The 25,649-nt window shown below is 42.7% G+C and overlaps 1 protein-coding gene across 3 annotated transcripts in view; it reads left to right on the forward strand.

The window, feature by feature from the left end:
- klf12b (Kruppel like factor 12b) overlaps positions 1 to 25,649 on the forward strand; it is a 64,729-nt gene that overhangs the window by 13,305 nt on the left and 25,775 nt on the right. For all 3 annotated transcript variants that reach the window (XM_033617681.2, XM_033617683.2, XM_033617684.2), the window contains exons 2-3: positions 9,715 to 9,797; positions 20,245 to 20,788. In XM_033617681.2, the coding sequence (XP_033473572.1) occupies positions 9,715 to 9,797; positions 20,245 to 20,788 (627 nt within the window). The remainder of the gene's footprint in view (positions 1 to 9,714; positions 9,798 to 20,244; positions 20,789 to 25,649) is intronic.

Here is a 25,649-nt window from a genome sequence, read left to right on the forward strand (position 1 = left end):
TTATTGTCATTCAAACATGTTAAGAAACACAAGAGAATAAAATTCATTGCCCAGGTCCAGCAGCATACAGAATAGACCTACGATAAACAACTAAGCTAAAAATGCCAGTAGCTGGTAGCTGAGAAGCCACTGCGTGCCGCCATCTTGCCCTCCATCTTGTCAGTGGATGGCATCCACCTGTGACTCAAAGCAGTCGTGCCCTTAATTATAGCTTTAAGCCTTAAAACATATAAAAAATAATTAATTTCTGCTTTAAAGAAGGGCATTTTAACATGAAGGTCTATGGGGACTTGCTCTTGGAGGCAGCCTCAAGTTGCCGTTAGAGGAACTGCAGTTTTTGGCACTTCTGCACTGGCTTAATTTTGCAGCCCTGGACAGATAGCAGATACTGCATCAAACCCCCTGAGCCCCGGCTCATTTGACCTTATACAGCACCTATTCTGCTTTGCACAAAATTCAATAACTAACTGTCCAATAAACAGTGAAATACACCATTTAAAACTTTAAAAGCAAATGTGTGTGATCTGTGAAGAGTTCCCCAATGTGCTTGTTTTTCTAATCTGGGTCACATTATTTGAGGTTTTTCTCAAAGCTGAGTTCCACCACAAAGGAGCTTGATTTGTATTCTGACGTATGGATCAATCAGATCAATACTCCCCCTTTACCGTGTCCATTCAGCCTGTGCAAATGGGTTTACTGTCCGTCTTTGGGGCTGTCTCAGTCTATTCTCCTCCGTGTCTTTGGTTTTTAGAAATGCTTATTTTTTTCCTGTACATGGCATTTTTTGACAAGCATTTTGTCGATAACATCCTCCCTCACAGCCAGCTTTAGAAGTGGTCCTGCAAGGCATATCCATAAAGTGATGAGTCTTAGAGTATTTTGTTGCTGGTGACGGCTCTTTGAATAAAATCATCCTCTATTATGTGTTTATTGTGCAGCTGAGTTTTGTGACGTCAAGAAATGGAATCATTGGATGGTTTCTGAATAGCAGGGTGCATGTTTGAGTGCGGTGGGGAGCCCAGTCATTCATGTACAGCACATCAAATTCAACAACAAGTGAAGGCTGGATAGCATCAGACAGATAGAGAATGACATTCAGTTTAAATTGATGGGACCTGATAAGCTCCCCACATTCGGCTGTATGTCCTAGAGATGAAAACATCCAATATACGAGGAGTGTATTCTGTCTAATAATAACTGTGTTCATGAAGAAAGCCGTGCTTTCCCTCTGTGGAACTGATTTATTCCCAGAGGAAAAGGGCAGGGTGTTTTGAGGTAAAGTGCATCAGTTGAGTGCATCTCTAAGGGGTTTTTAACCCTAAAGGGAACTTGTTTTTTCAAAGGGTAGTGCATATAAACTGTGGTTTGATGCCATTGTGCTTGTCGGGGGTTAGAGAAGTCCACACTTCTATGAGCAGTGAGGTAGCAGCACTCTGCTCTCTTGAGCCCTGTTCAAAAATGTCCCAGAAGCATCCAAAAGACTTCGCTTGCTGCTCCTGCCAAGGAAAATACGGCTTATGAAATGGAAATTCTGAGACCATTCACAGAGTGCCAGGAATGATTAGAAAAAAACAGTCTATGTCCATGTCAGTACATCCAGGAGTGAAGTCTGAGGGAAAACACACATCCCCACCTTGCTCACACGGACGCACACATAACAAACAGCATCATCACTGTTTACCTGGTAGGTGTTGTTCTTTAAAGGGAAACTCCGCTGATTTTAAAGGTCAGTTTGCTCGTCACGGGGAGCACTCGTCAGCCTGTACAAAGAGTTGTTATGTATCTTCTGTGGCTCTGGAGGAAGTTTTATCAAGTCTGACGAAATGAGCCTTGATCAGAATCAGAATCAGCTGTATTGGCCAAGTGTGTGGGCACGTACAAGGACTCTGACTTTTTATTGTTCTCAATGTCCATACACAGAACAACAAAGCTCAACAAGGTGAAAAGAAACACAACATGACCCATCACAGCCCTGATGGTGTCAGAGGTTGGAGACAAAATTTTACAAGTTAGCGACATCAAGTTTAAAGATGTGGACATTTACCATCAAGGGAGGGTCTATAGAATATATTGGATGCATTTCAGGGTTTCATAAGGATAACATGTTATAGCAATACTTTGGACAACAATTGAATATTTTACTGAAATCATAAAATCTGCCACAATATGATTCTGTTGAATTCGGGAGCCTGCAATCAATAGGAGGCGATATTAGTAAATATCTTTATTATCTTGTACTCAGCCCTTTGCCATTGTCTGCCTGGCGTTAAGTGGGATTTATAGTTGTGCGGCAGACCCGACACTATAGCCTACGTACGTCGCCTACGCCGTTGTGAGCATTTATACTTGTGCAGTGGTGTGTCTGTGAGGTTTCTGTGAAGTTTAGTTGATTCAAAACACACATTAAACACACATTAAATATGGCTTAATAGAGACAAATCAGCTTTGTTATAACTGACAGCATTCACAGACCAACACTTGTCTTTATCTGGACACATTTTCCCCAAAAATACAACATGCTAACGTTTTTAGCACAAGCCTATGGCATTTTACATTGTATAAATTAGCTAGCAACTAACAGACTTTTCCTTTACTCATATAAAGCCAGGGACAACAGCAACATCTAACAAAGGTAACGTCACAAAATTCAACTCCATTACAACTCACAAGGTTCACAGACATAACAACTGTCTTATACTAAATATTTTTCCAAATAAATACAACATGCTAACGTTGTTAGCACAAGCCTATGGCATTTTACATTGTATAAATTAGCCTAGCGACAAGCGGAGATTTCCTCTGCTCATATGAAGCCAGGATAAATCACACACAAGACTTAAAATGCTATTTTTATGGAGGCTTTATTGTCTTCACAATTTATTGTGTCTTATCTGTGAAATTAAAGTAAATAAAAGCTTTGTTTCCACTGAGGGAAATGGTTTCAGCTTACAAAAATAGACAGGAGGTCTGTGTCACCACGATATGTAGTTACATTTCTGGGGAGGTGCACGTCAGGCTACGGCGTAGGCTCTGTGTCGACATGGAGCTTACGCTGTAGCTACGCTGTTGATTCAACACAGAAGTATGAATTCCACATTAGGCTGTTTGAAAGTATGAGGTATGCTTGGACAGAAATGGGAACGCAGGCGTGCTATGCTACTTTCAAAATGAATGCATGTTTTATAGATTTACAGATTTAATTCCTCTTAATCATTACTCATGAACCACATGAAGTGTGTGGCAGCAGAGACTCAGCCCTCTGCTTGTATTTCCTTATTTTCTCAATCTCTACACTCGGGATATTTATGGGCGTGTACCCCCACAGGCATCAGGTGAGAGCTTGTGACTTTAAAAAAAAGGTATAGACCAGGTGCTAGGAGGTAAGCAGCAGGCATCCAAGAGACACAGCCAAAGAAAATGCAACTATAGCAAGGTGAAATGCCAAACCAGAGTGAATCAGGGGTCGGCGTTTACTTTCACTTTCGCTGGTGTCTTTACAAACAGTAACCAACAATCCTGCATAGTATACCTTTAAAGATGAGTTTATGTATTGATGTTTTCACGTTGCACCCATATCCAGATTAATGCATTTTACATCTCTAGTTGCATTATGGGCAATGTGTTTGAGTTTGACACATACTAAGGGCTAAAAGTCACGATATTTCCATCTCTGCTGCTTCGATTCGGAGAGACTTGAATCTTTCTTTTATGACTGCGCAGCTTTATAGAAATCCAATTCATGTTAAGTTTTTGTCTGAACAGAGGACAAACACACGCTGTGGGAGCAAAGGTCAGAGATTTTTGAGTTGCATTGCAGCACACACTAGTAACTACAAACTATGAATTTAGAAAAAAGAATCTGAAGGCTACTTAGCCAAAGCTTGTTACATATATGAATACAGGTATTCAGTCTTAACTTTGTACCTCTTGAAGATGATTAACATCATTGCTATCTAAGTGTGCCAGCTTTTAGGTTTTTTATCCATTATGATTACATTTTACCTCTGACTTATAAATGTGGTGTAGAAAAACTCAATTATGGAAAGGCAGAATGCCTAAAACTGATTTTGTGATAATAGGAAAGGTCAGAAAAAGTTGGCAAATTAGCTTTAGCTTTAGCCTGGCTGTTAAGGTTTGTTGTACCATTCTTACAAATACTACATACTTAAATTTACACATTTCTTTGGTATAGTTTTCTTAATACAATAAAATAGATGTAAAAAAAACCCCAACGCTGGTTTTGATTTAATACTTGTTTATGTGTTTTGGCTTTGTAGAGCAGTTCTGACCTCTGTGGGTTGAAGGTTCAAGTCTTCTGAATCTTTGACCACTCAAACCACCGTTATTTGCCTGGGTGCAGTTACTCTTTAAGCAGTAACTCTGCAGGGAACTATTTGAATGGGCTCTCAAGAGCAGAATGAGGCCAACAAGATGAGGTCATGAGCAGACACAGCTTAACATGAAGCAGACTGAGGCTGAGATCGAAAATCAGCTGTGATTCAGCTGTGGCTCTATTGTGTCTTCACCGCTGGCAGACCACATAAATGTTTTATTGCTGAACATATATTAGACGCTTATTTTCCAGGGTCTGCTAAGTGTCACTCAGCCAATGCTTTTTTTTTTCTAGGAAGCATTTTCTTAGCATGTTGTGAACGCAGTCAGCTTTCACTAGTTTACTTAAAGTTGCTGCACTGGGTGAGTCAAAAGAGAGGAAGCGGAGGAGTGTGCTGGTGAGTTGTAGGCTGGTTATCAGGCCAATGTGTCACATTGGGGTGTCCAGGGGCACAGAAGAGGGAAGTGAGCCGCGGCAAAGAGGCCAGCGGCACACAATACAGGAAAAACACAGGAAAAGCTCATCTCACATCATCTGCAGCTCCGTCCTCTTTATGCATTCACACTTATATCACTACATAATCATTTGTTTCTGATTTGCAACATTTAGAAATGTTTTTCCCCGCTGCTTCCTTCTTCTCGCGTCCCCTTTTTCTTTCTCTCCTCTTTGGTAGAGGACCAGGTGGGAGGGGGTCTGTTGGCATTCTTGCACCGTGTGCTTTGCGCTCGACCGGGCCTTGGCTGGGTTCCATATCCCCTCTCTACCCTCTCTCGCTTCTCTGACTCCCGCCCCTCCTCCTCCTCCTCCCCACTAAACACCCCCCCTCTCCTCAACCTCTTCAACTCCCCTTGGTTGCTTCCCCTAACCACTGCTCCTGCCAGCAACTCTGCACTCTTCAACAAGCCCCCGCCCTCACTCACTTCTCTTGCTATCACCTTCCTTAACACTTCCTCATGTATCCCCTATAATTCATTGCCCCCTTTCCTTTCCTTCCCCCCCCTTCACCCTCTTCCATCTCTCTTCCATCCCAGCCCATGGCAGCAGGTCCAGCCTCTGTGACACAGATGCACCCAGTTGCTCTGGGCGCTCGACATGGGAACAAAGCATTGGCGGGGCCCGTCTGTTACAGTGTGTTTCAGGGCGTGTGGTGTTCGTGTGTGTATATGTGCAAGTATGTGCACATGAGGTGGAGATGGGAGAAAACAGAGAGATGGTACACACAGCCAGATACTAAATCTGGTCTCAGGAGTTTGTTTAGGCTCAACTTTTACTTAAACAAAACAAAACAAAACAAAACAAAAAAAATATTTCGTTGGTGTTTGTGTGAACACTCAGAGGCAGTTTTAAAGGGTAACTTTGGTACGTTTCAACCTGGATCCCATTTTCCAACATTTTTGTGTCTAAGTGACTAATAGGAACAACAATTTTTGAAACGGGTCTAGCGTTTACCAAAACCACTGCAGCTGGCAGCCGCAAAACAGGCTGTAATGTAACCACTCAGGGCAATTGAGCACCGTCAATTTACATCCACTTAAAGTGTTTGTTTTTGCCACTGACAGGCTCAGATTGCTATTATAGATGTCTGACACCATTTTGAAAAGGGTCCCTATAGAGATAGACCTTTTTGTTAAAGATCATTTTTGTTTAACCAGAAACAGCCCCAAAATTGCTATCATCAAGCCAACCAGACTCCATTTAAATAAACAGTAATTTTAGCGTGTATTGAGGCAGCATATTTTCACAATGAACTCTGTGATTTAAGGGTTAATTTTAACCAAACCAGAGTTGGTGATTACTGGAATAGTGGAAGTGACAAACCAAGATGGTATTTGAGTTTTATTTAGCTCCTGTCGTCTTTGAATGAAGCGTGTTTTAAGATGATAAAATTACACGTTTTTTAAATGGAGTCTGGTATATTTGACGATAGCAATTTTGGGGCTGTTTCTGGTTACAAAAAAACAATCTTGCTCTTTAACAAAGAGGTCTATCTCTGTTTGGATCTTTTCTATAATGTTGTCAAACATTTATAAGAACAATCTGAGCCTGTCAGTGGCAAAAACAAGCACTTTTAGTGGACGTAAACTGACGGTGCACAATTGCCCCAAGTGGTTACATCGCAGCGTGTTTCGTCACTGCTGGCTGCCGCAGTCATGCTCGATACTGGACCAATTTCAATAACTGTTGTTCACATTAGTCACTTATACACAAAAACATAGGAAATAGTGTCCAGGATGAAATAAACTGAACTTGCCCTTTAAGCAGGATCTGTCTTCATTTTTCGAGGGTGATGCAGGGGACACATCCCCTTTTAATATTTAGAATATGTACGTTTTTCCCCCAAATAAAAACACTTAACTAGCAGAGGACTTTTACTTTGACAAAATTAAAGACATAAACACCATAAATTGGTGCAGAAAAGGCAAAATTGATGCAATAAAATGCACCAGAATGCAGGAAATTAAGTGTCTGACGATCAAAATTTTCTAGCAGACGATCCCCACCTTTTGCCCCTCCATGTTGGAATGAAACCTATGTCCTTTCACACACACATACAGTATGCTGAGATAACATGAACTCACAGCTCAGGTCATATAAAATTAAACTTGTCTCACTGACGGGTTTTGTAGACTTATTAGCATTTTTACATGATTCCTTATGAAATCCTCTGGGTTTATATGGTGTGTGTGTGAACATCTCCACATGCGTCAGTACGGATGATGTCACTAGTGTATGAGGTCATCATTTGGTCTCAGAGTGACATTTTCCTAAGGAGGTTTGTCACCTCTAATTGATCCAGGTAGTGTGTTCAGGGTCGGTTCGCCCGGGCTCTATCTTTCCACTCCAGCTCGTTGCTATCGCCTCCATCAGCACAGCGCTGATGGCGATCAGCGAACTCTGAGATAGTGGACCTGAGGTCATAGATGCGGCTATGTGGTGGGAGTTACAGTTCATACTTGGAAATGCATTAGCAGACACATAAATAAGCACAAACAGAGAAGCAAAGAGAGCAGCAGACACTGAAACATGTACATTTGAAGCATTTTCTTGCTGCAAGGACAGGCTTCAATCTTCACCTGCTCCCTTTACCTTTTTTCTTTTTTTCATTCCAGGGATTTTGGTGGGGACGGGAGGGCAGGTAGGAGAGAGAAATGAGATGCCTCAACACTCCACCGCCCTCCTCTCTCCATCCAACTCCCCCACACACCTGGGATGGCCATTTCATTTCAGAGTGCAGCAAATGGAAAGGTGATCTTAATCTACCCTGTTTCCCTCTAACCCCCCCTCCCTCTCTCCATCTCCCACACACAGAGCCTCATACCGCTGATGGACAGCACACTGCTGGTTGCCTAAGCCTGCTGCCAGCAGACCAAATTTAGTGATAGAGAATCCTGGATACACTTTGGTTTATTACCTTGAACAAATTCTCCTCATTTCAAACTCAATCTTTGTTCATCTTGTTATCTTTTCGGTTTGTTATCCCGAAGCGGCAGACGTGTTCCAGATGACAGTTGACTTCGGTCAAAGTGTTTCGACATGACCTCTTCAATACGCAGCGCCACTCTGTTAGCTCATTACTCAGTGTTAGGTGTCTCTCACTGCTGTTAGCTCTTTGGTCATTGCAGTCACAGGCAGAGGTATGCAATAGCCATTGATTTCCTATGAATAGCCTGCTGCAGGCCAGTTCATTAGGAAGGTGATCACAAACCACTGGATTAACTGAACTGGATGCTTGCTGCTTTCGAGAAATATGAAATTCTGACATGCTCTTAAAAATTGAAAAGTGTTTCGACACTCAGTAAAAGGAGTGCGGACAACAAATAAGTTTGGACGAATTTAACTTTTCTGACGCTCAAAAATGAACCATTTGGAGAAAGTTAAATATACCCCACGAGAAAATCAAGATTTTATCCTTTTTAAAAATATAATTTAGTCTCCGAGAAGGATAAAACATCAGAGCGATGGTCATCTCGAGCAAAACAAACCTCACTTTCTGCCTCCTCTCTCGCTTCTTCTCCTCAACACATGGCTTGAGGCTGGACCGAGGCTGCAGCTCCACCCGCCCCAGCCGTTACTATGGCAACGCTATCTGGGCCTACCAAGACCTGAAGCCGAAGGACATCCTGGACAACAATACAATAGCAGCACAGCCAGGGTACCTGAGGGACTTAGACCTGAGAGGCGAGATCTGGGGGGGTTGCAGATTGAGAGAGTAAATCCTCCCTCTTTCTCTACCTCCCTCCCTCACACACAAACACAGTCAGGATTTAGCCCTTTCGCTTGAGAATCTAAGAGGTAGCGGGAACAATACTTGGCTTTAAATTATTATTTTTTTCTCCATTATTTAAATCTGTAAAAAAAGAAATGTTTTTGTTAACCATCTTGAGTGGATTTTCTGGTGAGTAAAAAACAAAATCTTAATTATTGGACAGGCCTCATGGATGTAGAGATGGTTAATGTAGTTCGATGATGAGGCAACCAACTGCGGAGAAAGGCTGTATGTCATTTGTGATTGGCTGGGCTTGTTTTCCTCCGCATGAGAGCGGTCAGGGTGGCTGCGGCGCTGCTGACTGCGAGGATTGGGCCACACGTCCCGCTGCTGGTGCCAGCAGTGGAGAGTAATAGAGATGTTTAGAGTCTATTTGCCTTGCTTGCATTCCTCCATGTACTGCTGCTAAAATAATAAGAGGGAAGGGTTACCTCAGGTCGGCCCTAACTGAGGGATACGGGGAACATGCATTGTTGTCATTGGCTCCATCTGAGTATCCCTCTTAAAGCCACAGCACGGAGCTGAGGAGCCGGGCACCGCTGCCCACTTTGCAGAGGCAGCAGAGGGAAGCATGAATGTATAGTTGTGCTAAGAAGTGTGTTTTTGTGTGTTTGCATGTGTCATATTGTGGCATTAATATAACAGACATCATCATGAGTATGAAGTACTATCTTTAGGAGTGTCAAAAATCTGTCTCCAAGTATCAATTATTATTTTATTATGTCAACGGTTAGGGAAGACATTGTGGCAGTGCTGTTGCCGTTGCTGTATATCAAAGCAAGTATTTGTATTCCATTGAAGTCTTAAGAGGATTTTATCCAGCGTTATGAAGTGTTATTAGCCCTGCAGCAGCCCACCAGGCAATTGAAAATCTTTATTATGTAGAAGAGGGAGTCATGCTGCGCACCGACTGAGTTTACCCAGTTTGCGTGCATCTTTTGTCTGTCAGCTTCTGACGGTTTCCAAACATGAATTCGTGTCTATTTAAAATGTGTTTATCTCTCAGTGGGTGCAGGCACAACATCGTAGATGTCCATGTGTGAATAGCCGAGTGTGGGACCTGCTTAGTCATGCTAAAACACCCGTCTTACACCTCCTCTGTTTCCTTTTGCAGGCAGCCTAAGAAACAGGATGTTAATGCTTGACGGAATGCCTGCAGTCCGAGTCAAAGCTGAGCCCCTGGAATCGGAACAAGGGGTAAGAGAGCAGTTGTTTTCCAGACAATTCCCTTTTTTTTTTTTTCTCCCCCTGCTTTCCTTTCCGTCTTTCCTCCTCCTGGCAATGGGCTCATAATTACTCCCAGGCCTAAGCAAGTGAGCGAGTGAGTGAGTGTGGGGGCTAAGAGGAGTGGTCGGAGAGCATGGTAGTAAGCAGGAAGAGGAGAAGAACCAAGGAGAACAAGGAGGAGGAGGAGGAGGAGGAGGAGAGCCACAGCTGGAGCAGGAATGCATTGGGGGGTTTCGGGGGAGGTGACTGGGGCCAGCAGAGAGTCCGCACTGGCTGGGGGTGATTGCACAGATGTAGCCACTGCTCCAGGGAGGAGGGTCACATGGGAAAATCTTATCTCTGCCCCTTTACGTCTCTCGATTTCCCTTCATCCTCCCATACTCTTATTTCTCATAAACACATGAGTAATCTCTCGCTTGTGCGCACAAATACACACAGACAAACACACCACACTATACTCTTCCTCCGCAAACACTTATCACAGCTCCATCTCTTCCTCTACTGTATCTCATGCATGCCTCTGTTCTCTCACAGCGCTCTCTGTCACCTCGTTGCTCAATATGAATGTATCACAAAGAAGAAGTTAATTGTCACGACATGAATTATGAGCGTTCGTAATTTTGCACCAGGAACATTTTGTTTATTTTTCTTAAAATGAACATTTTTATCTCATATTTAAGTTTCATGTTGAAATACACTGCACTTATTGACCATGTTTGGAATAATGGAGTTACCTCATGCGAGGTTTTCATGGCCCACATGCAGTATCAGTGCTCTCCGGTCCAACATACCTAGAAATAAAGTGGTCTTGTTATGGAGAAGCTGTTGCTAGGTTACGAGGGCTTTGTGTTGCTGCCACAGCTGTGTGTGCAGCGGGTGCGGGCCACTTAATATTTGTAATCATGATGAATTAGTGTTCAGTTATTATTGATTTCCATTCATAACATATCAATAATATCCCTGCCCCTAATATATCATCGAGCGCACTTTCATGGGAGAAGAGCAAAATAGTTTCTGTTGAGCCGAAACCGAGAGCATTAGTCCGTGATGGATGGGAAAACCACCAGCTGCTGATAACCCATCAGCTTACCTCAGTTAGAGAATTGTTCGGCTGCATAGGTGCTTTTGTATTGATACAAATCGAAGTGGCCTCTCCACATCTAAGAGTTTGATGGAGAGGCAGCAGGTGGTCACTTTCTGGGTGTCCTGCTCTCAGCTGTGGCTCAGCGGCTCAGGAGCCGTGCTCCCGAGCTGCTACCTAATACCTCGGGTTTGAAGTCATTCTCCATACGTGTAGTGATGTCAGTCACAGACAGGATGTGAGCACTGCAGCCCACACGGCTTTGAAGTGCACCGAGATCCTATCTTGCCCTAACAGACTGTGCTTCCCTTCAGACGGCAGACAGACAGTTTAGGCTGCTGCAGAAATGTGGTCTTCATTTGGGTGGCGGGGGGCCAAGGGCTTGCTGGAAATGGTCTGCCTTGTTAGACAATTCGCCCGCAAGGGGCTGGAAAATCTGCCCCGCTAACCAGTATCCCCTAATAAAGACAATGGCACGAGGACAGAGGCAGGCAGGCGGGTTGAGCATATCTTTATATGTGTGTCAGGGTGTGTGTAGGTTTGAGCGCATACATGTGTTTGTATCTGTCAAAGTGAGAGCAGGGGGTGGATCAAGTTTTCCATTAGTGCTGCTTGAGATGTGTCTGGGAGCTCCAAAATGCAAATAACTTTCTGCTTTCACTTTTGCGTAACTCTATACACTGTGTTGTTTTGACCTTTACACACAAGTGTTTTGTTTTTTACACAGGAGCCCACAGGATTGGCCAATTTTAACAGGTTGTCAGTGACTGAATGTAAAACAGTAAAACACTTCTGAATAAAGAGATAGAACAGTCTTTTTTTATACACAAAGGAAAAGTGGAATTCTTCACTTCAGCTGTCTTTGCCACAGCATAATTTGTCTGGTATTAGGGCTGTCACTTTCTCAAAAACAAAATTCAAAATTGTTTGTTCAAATTCAAATTTCACACACAGCCCATGACTCTTAAAATAAACTGCCATGGAGAATCGATGTTTCACGCTTGACACGCTAACATAACTGTAAGGCAGCTGCATTTTACAGTAACAAACAGCCTCACTCCTGGTCTTGATTGTCACTATTAAAAGAGACAGTTTTGGCCAAAAAAGAAAAAAAAATTGTCTGTAGCTGCAACACATATCTGAGCCTAGTAACAGTCTATTAAGTCAAATTTAGCCAGTCAACATTACTAATAGATCTGAATTTGCATTCATTAATATGTTTTACCACAAGGTGGCGACTCTGCAGTGGGCTGTTTTTGAATGTTTGGTACTTTAACTTTGCAGCGTTGCCGATGAAAGCAAACAAATTTGTCCACACTATTACATTCTCTATTTTTCCCCTGGGACTTTTCCCTTTTTGGATTTGGACTCTACAGCTAGTCCAGCTACGGAGACTCAAGACTACTGTAGCCATCGCTCGTGACGTTTTTAGAGGAAAAGGCGCCAGGCCTCAGACATTTGACGCAAATTGTGTTTGACTAAATGTTGAAAGGATTTTTAAAAATCTGTATATAGGCTACACATTTTTAAAGTTGAAAAATGTAAGAATCACCTCAGGCTTACAACACTGAAAACATTACAAAAAATAACAGTTATTCATTTCTGTATAATTTTCTTTCAAAGCCACAAGGAGCCACTGGAGAGGGGCTAAAGAGCCGCATGTGGCTCTGCTTCCTCACATTACGCTAACATTTTTGTCAGCAAAGAGACCAACCATAACCCAGTTTACTGACAGGGTAACAGGGCATGCAATGGGGTCAGAGATATGATAATTTTTTTCCTCCACATTTGAATGGTTGGCTCTATTACGGATGACGCGGTTAAAGTTGTTAGCTGGCTCAATATTGTTGTCAAACATTGAGCTAGCTCAGGAGTCTTCTTGTGCTACCTTTAATTAGGGCTGGGCGGTATTTGCAGTGACGATAACTTACCGCAGTAAACATGAGCCGCGGTATTGCTTTTGTGGTTACCTTCATACCGCAGTACTGCGGCTACGGCGGCAGAACGGGCCCGGCAGCACCTCCCTCACTACGTGATGGAGGTGGCCTGGCCGACCGCACCAAACCCAGGCCCGAGGGAGCCGCCGGCCCTCCCTCTTCCCTCAAACGTTTATACATACTATATAACGTTTTATACACAATAATAAATGGATTAACCACCGTTTTACTTCTGATGATAAATATTTTCCATCCTAGACTTGTATGGCTTTTTAAATTGTTTTATTTAAGGTGTAAAAAAAAAGAGAGAAGACTATACCACGATATCATACTGTCATCCCCCCAAAATAATACCGTGATATTGATTTTAGGCCATACTGCCCAGCCCTACCTTTGATCAAATCACAGATAAACACTTAAGTGTTTTAATCATGAGTCAAGGCCTTTACACACAGGGGGTGTTTTTTTACGGTTAATTCCATAGACTGTAAAAATAATGGGTGTAACTACCATGACGTCACCAATTGGTTTGTGGACTCCCGTTTTGAGGACTCGATTTCAGCATTAAGGCTGTTGCAATGTCTTTTTTTTTTTTTTTTTGGAGCCAGACATGACCATATTTGGGCGAGAGGCTAGCACTGTAGAGGAACCAGGATGGATCTAACTGAGAAGCTGCAGATACAATTAGCAGACAGCCTGTCATTCAAAGCAGCCTGACTTTAAGCCTTAATAAATTTAAACGGGTGAATTATATAAAAACTCACCCCCCTTACAGTTGTAATAGAGAAATTAGCCATAGAGACTAAAATTAGTACCAGACTGTAAATATGTTTATTTCTGCTGTAAAGTTTATAACAGTTTTCCACGTTGGCCTAATTTTCCAGTCCTGGAGGTTGCCCTTTGTTTGATTCGTATGTCAAAATATTCAATTTCAAACTTTCTGTTTTTGTTATGAGTAGGCAACTTTCACACCGAATGTGAACAGATGAAAAAAAGTGACAAACATTCTGAACATTTGCACCATTCGTCAATAAAGGCATCAACCAATCCCAATGTGTGGACAAATATCACATCACATCATCAGGACAATGACAGACCTGTTGCAACTGTCACAAGTTCACATCAAACCCTGTGACATGTCAGAATCCCTGCCCCTAAATTCAGACCGCTCAACGCTTTTCAGTTGGTCTTTTAAAGAGGAATAAATCCGTCAGTGCTCTCTGGAAGACAAGCTTTAATGGTGACACTTCCTCAGTTACCTCACATATACATTTCTGATCTGCAAGTTCTTTCTTTTCTTTCATTTAATCATCAATCAGTAAATATTGACCTGATTCAGAGTTCCATCACATGAACAGGTGCTTGTATTTGCCACAACTTCAAACAAGGCTCAGCCAATCAGCGTTCAGGACTGAAACAACATATCTGTTTCATTAACCACAAAATATTACTGAACAGCATTCAGATTCCACTTGTGGTTGGCACAATTATATTTCCCTCATTCCCCTCTTTTTCCTCTGTCTCCATGAAGTGGCAGGGAGAACTGGCAATGCCGCAGAAGTTTTGTAGCCAACTAGACGCACTCTAAGAGCACTTACACTGAGAAAGACAAGACTTCTACGCTGAGATCAGCCCCAATGGATCTAATGACTTCAAAGCCTCGAGGCAGTATGGCTCCAGGCGGTTGGTGACACTCACATCCTATCCTATACAGAACATGCAAACACACAGAGATCCTGTGCAAAAGCAGCTGGATGATAGCCTCGGGGTCTGTCAAGAAGGGCTACATGGAGTTGATGCAAGAGACGCACGGAGCACGTTTAACACCACAAACATGCGTGTTATCAATTAAGCGGTATTTCTCTTGAAATGTTTCAAGGTAAAGCCGAGGAGCATAAACTATGGGTAGATAGTTAGATAGCGGATTTACAGGGAGGGATAAAACAAATGACAAGTTAAAGAGCCCAAGGGAGGGATCGTTAAGACTAGACTCTTGGCAACGTGGTATTCTATATCTTTCATGTTGGTTATAAACCTTTGATTAAATGCTTGTTACCAACTTTTATAGCAAGGAGGGTCAACTGTGACTAAAATCTGTTGCTTTACATGTTTCCTATTATATGAATATTGTGAGAATAACAGTGAGCACAACTAATTCTCAGCAACTCAGCATGACATGAATGTGTTTTTACGAGTCCCCACCCATCGGAGTCATAACTTAACAATCACCCCAGGGACATATTATGAGTGGACAGAACAACTCAACAGCCGACATTTGCAACTCCAAACTGGAGCATTGCGTTAACTATGGTGAGGTAATAAAATAAAGAGCTTGCATCAGCTGCTTTATTCATGCTTTCCCATCAGTGGCTCATTCATTAGCTGAGCGGCTACCAGCTGACCCTTCAGATCCAATTATATTCTTACAGGTAGAGACGTTTTCCGCCTCGGCTTCCTCCCAACCTCCACCCCAGCCTCCTCTTGATGTGTTGAAGCTTTTGGTTTTGTTGACTTTACTCTCGAATTAATAATGTAACTTTATCAGGGGAAGCTCTTCCAGTAGAATCCTCATTGGGTTTTTGGGAGCTCCCTCAAAGAGCAGAGCATTTTCTGCCAAATATAACTGTATAAATATTGGCTATAAATGGTCAATTTCTTGTGGGAAGTTTCTCTGACTGAACTGTGCAAGTTTCCACGAAGGAGGAATGATGATTTCTTCCTCACAGCACAACATAAATAATGACCTCATCCAATTTTTCATTAAGACTGGTGTCAAAGGAACAGTTCTTATCTTTTGAAATGGGGTTGTGTGTGGTTCTTACCCATAGTCTACATACAGTGAAAGTCAATTGGCCTGCTCCCAGTTTGGAGAAGCAGGCAGGAGCCCCGCCACGACAGCTTAGCAATGTACTGCTGTGGATGAGGGCGGCAGCAAAAGTATTTCAGCCATTAGACAGTGACTTCTGATTATATCACTGTCTTTGACTCCATTGAGAAAAACAGTAGTTTAACATTGCTGAACACAGGGGATGCTGGTCTAAGGACCCAGCTGGGCTAAGGTCTAAGGCTGGAGGCGGCTTTTTGTAATTGTTTTCAATGAGACTGAAGCTTTTCGCTCACATTTTTTGCGTTCAACACACCTCGCATTTCTGCGCTCCAGGCACCTGACATTTTTGCCAGAGCGCTCTGAACTCCTCGACTTGAAAAAACTTCAACTCAGACCGGAAAAGCACCCCACGTCATCTCTTTTTTCCCATTGTCCAATCAGATAATTTTAGAGGCGGGCCCTCTGTGGTGGTCACGACAACAAGTTTACAGTTGGTAAACAATGGAGGAGATTAGTGGTAGCGGTTGGTGGATACCCAGAGCTATACGGCTCGACGATAAACAGCAGGTTGTCAAACTGCCCCTGAGTCATCCTAAAATATGCCTAGAAACGGCCATCATGGAGGTGAAGCTCCTGGACCAACTGGTGCTACTCCTCATGATCCAGCCTCTTTTTTAGGGACTCATGTACCCACACAGATCTCTGTTTCCCTGTGTCCAACAAACTATTTACTGACAGCCTCTCACCCTCAACCAGAGCTACAGCAAGTTCCCTCTGCCTCAACATTTTAGGAACTAGATACTAATTACTGTGAGAAAATACATAAAGGAAGGATAAGGACGTGATGAGGTGGTTGCCTGGCAACAATAAAAAGGTGCAGCAAGTGTTTTTTTACCAGTGGCTTTCGATTTAGTAACAAAAAAGACGGTGCAGTGTGCCTCCTGTTTTTTAACCTGCAAAACGCTTCCTGTGTGTTTGGGGCCTAAAGCTGCCTCGATCGGTTAGTCTGTTTGCATCATTGTGTGACTTGGTGTTTTCAAAAGGTTACTTCTGATTCACCTAAACAACACAATACGCTAACAAACTAACCAATCGAGGCAGCGGTAGACCAGCAGCTCCTGAGTTCAGTGAGCTAAAATAACAGTTGTGTTTTTTTTATGGAGTCTGGTGGCTTTGACGAGGGCATAGATGGGGAACTGAAGACGTTTACGGCTTCCCCTGTCGCAAAGGCTGTCTGATATTAAGGGAAAGCAGTGAAACTACTCTCAATATAGCATACACTTAAACTGATATAGATTTTTTAGGTGACTTAAATACATTTTGTTGCTGTCCCCATCCACAGCAGTACATTGCTTAGCTTCCGTGACGCTACTCCTGCCTGCTTCTCCAAACCGGGAGCATGCAGCCTGTCATCTACTGTATGTAATACACTGACTATGGATAAGTGCCTCATACAACCCCACTTCAGAAGATCTGAACTATCCCTTTAAGTATTTTTTCCAGCCAGGGTGACCTCTAGCTCACGTGATAGCACCCCATAAAGTCCCTGCAGTGGTCTGGGTTCAATTCCAGCCTTCGGCCCTTTGCTGCATGTCATCCCCCCTTCTTTCTCCTTCATTTCCTATCTATCTATCTGAGCTGTGCTATCAATCAACCCCATAAACATTGCAGTTGTAATACCTAAGGCTGTTTATAGATATGATATGTAAAAAAAATATGTTGTTTTTGTTGTTTTCAAAAACACTTTCATGCATAAAGTTGTGTAGAAACTTACTGGAAATGCTTGGTGGGTGGTATTATGACGCATACCATGTGCTGTGAACCCTGACCTTGACACCACTGACCCTGAGCTGAACCCTGACAAGGCCCGGAGGTCATCAGAGGGCATATTTCATGGGGATAGGGTTTGTTTTTTAACTGAGGAGGAGTTACACAGGGAGAGGCCCTTTTTGATTCATGGGGTCGTAACATTTCCTGTAGGCCGAAAACGAGTATACAAGTCTGGAGTAAAAATAGCAGGCTACTACATAAAAGAACACACTCACACACTCAAACACACACACACTCACTCAGAAAAATTCGTAATTCACCACAGATCCACTCTCAGCCAGCATTACATAAGGGGAAAAAAATGTGAGTCTCAAAAACAAAAGTGAGGATGAAAATCCACGGTGCAAGAACGTTTTTCATATCTGCCACAGCTGCAATTGGAGCCTGAGTTTAAGTTTTTCCCTTTACTTTAATGAGCTTTTCCTGTATGATCAGTTAAAAAATCCTGGATGTACTCGCTCCCCGATGGCCCTAAGTGTGACTCAGCCTCTGAAAGGCTCCACTGTGAGGATCAACACCGCTCACCGCACACTCTAGCACCCCTCCCACAGCGAGCACGGCGAGTCTATATCTGCTACATCACATGTAACATGCTTCAATTGACAGTACGGCAAAAATTGCGCTATCAAAGAGGATCAAAAGTATGGGAGTTTGGCGAAACAAATAACTAGTAGCAGGGTGAGTGTCGCTTTTCTACCGTGTATGTTCTTCATTATCTTTTCCAAGTAAACAGGTTCCTGAAACTTGTGCAGACAGATGGAGCGGTTGTGTTACAGTCTGCTTGGTGTTAAGTGAAAGATGTGTTGAGGGATACACTGAGCCACCAGCGTTGGCCTTAGGAGGCCCATTGCTGAGAGACAGAGAGAGACGGTCAGGAAATTGAGCCCATATGATGTTTTTCCACCGTCACAAAGGAGATTTAGGAGAGATACAAGGGGAGCCAAGAGAGCTGCTTTTCTGTGGGAGTGATGGAAAACAGGAGGAAGAGAGAGAGAGCTAGAGAGAGCAGCCCACGCCAAGAGAGAAAAGAAAGACAGAAAGTAGACGGTGAAAGGAGGCGAGTGTGAGAGACACTATCTACTCCTGCGTTTCATCTGTGGATGACATCATGCTAACCAAGTAGGAGTTGAATGCTTGAATGAACATGAGGAAATTAATTGCTACTTTCCCAATAAATCACTGCATATACCTTTTATGACATATCTATATCATTAAGTATTATTGCTCCTGAAGATGAATACGTGGACAAAAACAATCATCCTACTCCTGAATCCATTATCTTATCACTATCTGGCCTGACTGGTTGAAGAGAAGAATTATAACAGGAGCAATAACATAAAATTGTATGCCTTAAATACATCAAAGGAACACTTCACCCACAAAATGACAATTTCTATATTCAATTCAGTTTTATTTTTGAAGCCCAATATCACAAATCACAATTTGCCTTAGAGGGCTTTACAGCATACAACATCCCTCTGTCCTTGGACCCTCACAGCAGATAGGGAACCCAAAGTCACACAGGTTAGGTTTAGGAAAACATACATGGTCTGGGGTCATCACAGTTGTGTACTTAACGTAAAGTTAGGGTGCTTTCAGACCTAGAGTTGTCTTGCTTTGGTCTGAATCAGGGACTAATTTTGTTCCAAAGTTGTATAATTGCCTAGAGTTGGTTTGTGTTCTCACGGCAGCATTTACAAGCGGACCAGATCAAATGCCTTGCACGAGAAAGCGTTGAAGAATGTTGAAGAAGAGTTCACTTGCAAGATAAATGTGACACTTTCTAATGTCACAATGGAGGGACAACTACGCAGGTTGATTTTAGCGCTGCTCATCGTGGACTATATTGTTGTCATTGTTCATTTTAGTCAAAGCATACAGTTTGAAAACGAGGCGCGGCTCCAACTAGAAAACAATGTTTTGATGCATTGGATGTGCTGAATGTGCATATTAAGGCAGTACAGGAGGAGGTGCACATTAATAATCCTCCAGGACTGTAACATGCTCATGTTTAACCCAAACAATGTGTCATGTGACTGCAGTTGGTTCAGATCCAGGTCGGAACACGTTCTCACCACAAACGATCCGCACCAGTGTTCATTTGTAATCAGACCGAGACCACCTCTTCAAGAAGGTCTTGGTCTGCTTGTTTTGGTGCACACCTGAGTGTGATTGCTGTGTTCACACCTGCCCAAACGAACCGCACTTAGGGGCAAACGAACTTGAGTTCAATTGAACCGAACCAAATAGGGTGTGAAAGGTTAGGTAAAGGTAGGTAAGTTAGGTTTAGGAAAGGAAACAGATCAGAATCAGATAATTTATTGCCAAGTAGCTTCGCACTTTAAAGGAATTTATTACAGCTCAGAGTTCACCTGGCTTCACACGGAACACAAACACTGGTCTCCTGGGGAAAAGTCCTTTGCTTGTTTGACCCATCAGCTCCCCCAACCCCTCCTTATGTGAAGTTTCGCTCTTTATACTACTTTCTTCCTTACCCCTGTCAAGGCATTGGTTACATGATCACAGCCTTCCCAATTACATGGTTGTATATGAATTCTGGTGCATTACCTGTGAGAGGTACATGAGAACAGCCAGGAGATAATTTGGATGGTGACGTATTCCTTAAATTGCGTATATTGCATGGATCTTTCTTGTTGTTTGTGGCATTTTTAAGGTGTTAAAATGACAAAAATGTGTTAGTGCAGGACAAATCTAACACTGATACTTCTTTTTCTTCCACAGTCACCTAAAGTGCGCCCTTATTCTGCAATGGACGGTGTCCCCTTCTTCCTCAGCAGAGTTAAACCTGAACCTCCAGAAGACCTGCTCGCTCACGACCTGCACTTCCACACACAGACCGAGCCCGTCGACCTGTCAATCAACAAACCCCGCCCCTCCTCTTCATCCACCACCCCCACCACCACCTCATCATCCTCCCCTCTCAGATCCGCTTTCTCCCCGTCTTCTTTATCGTCGTCATCCTCCTCCTCCTCCTCTCCATCGGTTATCACCTCAGCCTCATCGGTGCTCACGCCAGGCCCTCTGGTTGCCCCCGGAACCGGGGTGAGAGGTCAGCCGTATTTGCACATCCTGCACTCTGTGCCACCGCCTCCATCCAGCCCTCTGAGCCTGCAGGGAGCGGGGAAGCTGGCCAGCCATGTTCACCGCATCCCAGTTGTGGTACAGTCACTGCCTCTCATGTACACCACTGCCGTTCGATCACCCTCCAGCCTCAACAACGCCATCATGCTACCTCTGCTGGATGAGGTCAAAAGCCAGGGCAAAGGTGAGACCACGCTCTGTGAATTTACTCAATATTCTTATGACTGACTTTCCTTTTTTTAGAAATGCTGTGAATTCAAAGTTGCCAGCAGCTATTCAAAAGGAAATGATGATATTTTATGGCTCAGACATTGTGCCACTGCCTCATGACTTCCTAGTTTTACACTGCGACATAAGCTGTTTGACTTGACATAGACTTTCATGGACAGTTTCTTCACCCTTCCAAATGAACTATCTCATGGAAAATATTCAGCTTAAAGGAATACTTAACCCCAAAAATAATTTATATATCAGTGACTCAAGAAATGACGGCAGAGGAGAAACTCGCACACCAATACAACTGGGCTGGACAGCCACTGAAAAGGTTCGCAGGCTGAGATCAATATAATCCATACACAAAAGAAAGGTGCTCAAAGTGCAAAATATAATAAAAAGTGATTAAAAACAGCAGCAAACATTTCAGTCCTTGATGAGTGCTTCACAGAACAGATACAGACACACACAGATTACTACCAGGTGTGATGAATCAGTCAGCTGGTGCTACTAATTAGGTGAGATCAGCTCTGAGTAGCGGAGGCCTGGCTACCAGATTACAATGACCAGTCCAGTGAGTTTTTATATATATTTTTACTTTATTTTATTTTTAATTTTATTATTATTATTTTTTTTATTTTAAATATTATTTTTTTGTTTATTTGTGTACTTATTTACTGATATTTTTATCATTATTATTATATTATTTAATTATTTTATATTATTATTTTTTGCAGTTTTTTGCTGTTTATAGTTGGGTTTTGTACATTTGTATATGTCCTTCTATCATACATCAGTGTTTGAGGATGTTGTGAATAGTACAGTACTCATAGGGCATCATTATGATTTGGTAGAAATAAAAAGCTAAAAAGAAATAAAAATAAAATAATAAAAAAATAAAATTAAATTAAATTAAAAAATAAAATTACAAAAAATAAATGAATACAAAAATAAAATAAAAATATACTATAAATACTCATTGGACTGGTCATTGTGATTTGGTAGTCAGGTCTCTGCACCTTAGAGTTGATCTCCTGTAATTAGTGGCACCAGCTGACTCATTCATCACACCTGGTCGTAATCTGTGTGAGTCTATATCTGTTCTGTGAAGCACTCATCTCAGTAACACTGATGATAGTCAAGGACTGAAATGTTTGCTGCACCCTAATGTTTTTTTTTGCATGTATCTCAGCCTGTGAACCTTTTTGGTGGGTGTCCAGCCCAGTTGTATTGGGGTGCAGATATCTCTTCTGCCGTCCTTTCTTGGTTGTCCATACCAACACACCCAGGACAAACTTTTTTGTTGCCCCAAGAAGGTGCAGTTTCACAGCGGCCCTAAGACTATCAGTTACTCACCCTTTGTCATGTTGAATTTGTGAAGAAAACACTGGTTTTCTCACATGCCTTCACAGTGAACGAAGAATCCAAAAACTGAGAAAAATTTCCCACAACTTGTGTTGTATAATCAAGTCTCATTTATCCAGCCCTATGCTCAATACTCACCAAACACATGTATCTTAAAACGATCATTGAAAATACTTAAGCAGTCTTAAGTGCAGACAAATAAAGCACCTGAGCAAGCACATGCATTTGAACTCATGCATTCTGATGAAATCCCTCCTCGCAGCTGGTTCATTAACCAGGAGTTCTATCACTCATGCCCCCATTTACTTCAATTCATCAAGAATTTTCTCTATTTTTGAATTCTTTGTTCACCATGGAGGCATGTGACAAGTTTTCTTCACAAATTCAAGATAACACAGGGTTACAAATTGATATATAAATGATCATTTTGGGGGGTTTACTGTCAAACATGTTAAAAACATAAGGGAATGACATTTGTTACCCAGGTCCAGCCGCGTACAGAATAAATAACATGTGAAAGAGACCTATAATGAATAATTATGTAACCTAAAAGCCTTTAATAAATACAACACAGTTAAAAAAGTGCGTAATAGATTCGCAGCAGTATAAGAGGAGGACAGACTTTAAGCCAAGCGTCTGGGTGGAAACTGCACTTTAGCCTCGTTGTTCGTGCATTGAGGCTTTGCAGCCATCTGCCTGAGGGGAGGGAGATGAATATTGCTTTAATCAATACAGTTGAATATTTTCATTTATCAATTATAACCATCACAATACGCTTCAACTATATTCCTGCTAAAGGGGTCATTAAGAGCCTCCCAAAGTGAATTAAAAAAAGGTACATGTCTGATGTGACTGGGTCAGAAACAAGGGATGACAAAGATGTCCACGCTGGCATCAGGCAGTGAAGACGTGGCTGCAATAGGTGTGTGATGTGGTTTGAGAAATCCCACTGACAAGCTGTTTATGTTGGTATATTTGTCTTCCCAGATGTCCTACTGTCTTCACTCAAAGAACTTGCACACACAACGCTGCGAGAGCTGACTGTGTGTGTACATACTTTTAGAGTCGGACCCTCAGGCGATGATGTTCCCCCTTCAGAGCGGAGATGAGTTTTACAGGTTGAAAGGATCTCCCGTCTTTAACTGACAGAGATTTTGCTCAGCTGTCTCAAATAGCCTCTGGTGCAGGTAACCAGGGCCACACCAGTTGTTGCCTCTCTTTCTACCAAGAAGCAAACATCCGGGGCAGTTTGAGTATTAGACCTCGCTGGCCTGGCAGAGACTGCGTTATTGGTTTTCTCTCTGGGTGTGGTTTTACTGCCAACCACTGGGAGTGAGCCTACAGTAGGTGTTTCTGTCCAACTCTGAGCCGCACACAGGCCCGCTGTTGGTTGTAAAAGAGGTTGCTTCTTGTGACTCCTTGCAGGACAGACGGAGACACTCGGACTTTAACTCACACCCATGCACACACTCAAGCAAACATGTGTAATTAGAGCAAGTAGTCAGAAAGACACTTGGTCGGCTCAGTGGGGTGGTCCCCTTAGAGATGGGCGTTTTATGTCTGCTCCCAAGGAGAGGAGAGGAAAGAAGGAAGGACAGGAAAAACAAGACTTGCATAAGAGGGTGTGGATGGATATTGAAGACGGGTGGCACTTACACAAACACACGCACGCACACACAAATGTACGCAGTCCGACATCAGCTCTGCCAGGCTCTGAAAGCACAAAACACAAAGGAAATGGGATGAATGTTGAACGCTGGGTGTGGTGGATGCAGTCACTTTTAATGACATCGCAACCAGGAGACAAACAGAACACTTAGCTATTTATTACAGGAACAGTGTGGAACATTTAGGGGGATATATTAACTGGAATATAATATAAGTATGTTTTGTTTAGTGTATAATCAAGAATTGTTGTGTTTTTGTTTTTTTTAACCAGGAAGTCCCATTGAGATTGAAAATCTCTTTACAGAGAGACCTGGCTGAGGTAGCAGCCACTCAAAACACATTTAAATGCAACAAATACAACATATAATACAAAAATTCACAAAAAAACAACAACTATTAAAAAGCAACCACTTAGAGGAGCATAGCTGGTAACTACCAGAGCTGACACACAAAACCTCAGAATGTTATCGCAGAATGAGCTGTTTCTATCTACAGACGGAGCAGGTCCTTCGTCGTCGTCGTTCAAGGAGATCGCCATGTTGCACCGCCATGTTTCTACAGTATCCCCAGAACGGACCAACCAAACACACGCTCTCGATAGGGCCATTAGTGTTTTCACAATGCAACCGTAGGTAGCAGTTCCTCCATGATGAGAGGGTCAAACATTTAAACATGATTTGTAATATGACACTGCTTCATTGAATGGCAATGGATTGCACTTGATAAGTGCCTTTCTAGACCTCTGATGAGTCAAAGCGCTTTGGCACTACATGTCAAATTCACCCATTCACACACTGGTGGCCAAAGCCACCATACAAGGTGCCACCCGCTACTCCGTAACCATTCACTCGCACTCACACCATGGAACCACCGTCAGGAGCAATCTGGGGTTCAGTATATTTTCATACTTGGACATGCAGACTGGAGGAGCCAGGGATCGAACTGCCGATCTTCCTCCTACCTCAAAGCCTCAGTTGCCCATAGATCAAGATGGGGCCATGAAGGATCCTGTGATAACCTATCGGCAACTGAGGCTTTGAGATAGGAGGAAGATCAGCAGGAGGAAGATCGGCAAGAGGAAGATCAGTAGTTCGATCCCTGGCTCCTCCAGTTTGCATGTCCAAGTATGAAAATATACTGAACACAATTTCAAACCTACATACACATCGAATAACGCATATAGCTTTGTGTCACAATCACTCTTTGTCTAATTTATATCTCTGCTAGCTTACATCTGTCTCGCTGGCTGGTAGCTTAACGGCTAGAAAATACACCTATTGCGCATGCGTGAAAGTTTCAGTGTCTTTAATGGTGTTAAACAACAGATCCATTTGTTTCAGAGAGAAAGAGACCTCTGTGCATAATTTGGCTTATGATAAAAAGCTCATTAACATCTGGATCTTAAGGTATCAGAGAAAAAAGAAGAGCACACATTAACAGGTGCTGGGCTAGTGGCCCGTATCCGACATGCTGAAGAGCATTGGAGGAACACCAATTTGCAATGTAAAACTGCCTTATTCGCTGGTTTTACTGGTTTATATCACCTGGTCCATTTGTTTCGGAGAGGAAGAGACCTCTGCGGATAACTCAGCTCCTGGTAGAAACCTCCCCAACTATGAACACTGAAGGAATTCCAACTGGGAGAAGTTTCAGCTGGTTGCAATCTGTAGTCATCACCACTAGATGGCACTAAATCCCCCTAAATCCTACACACTGCTCCTTTTAATGACCCACAGTCAAAGTCATTTTTTCAATGGAGTGTTATACGATATTTTGAGTAGATTTTTTTGGTCCCATCT

Source organism: Epinephelus lanceolatus, chromosome 14 (assembly GCF_041903045.1).
Source record: "Epinephelus lanceolatus isolate andai-2023 chromosome 14, ASM4190304v1, whole genome shotgun sequence".
NCBI lineage: Eukaryota > Metazoa > Chordata > Actinopteri > Perciformes > Serranidae > Epinephelus > Epinephelus lanceolatus.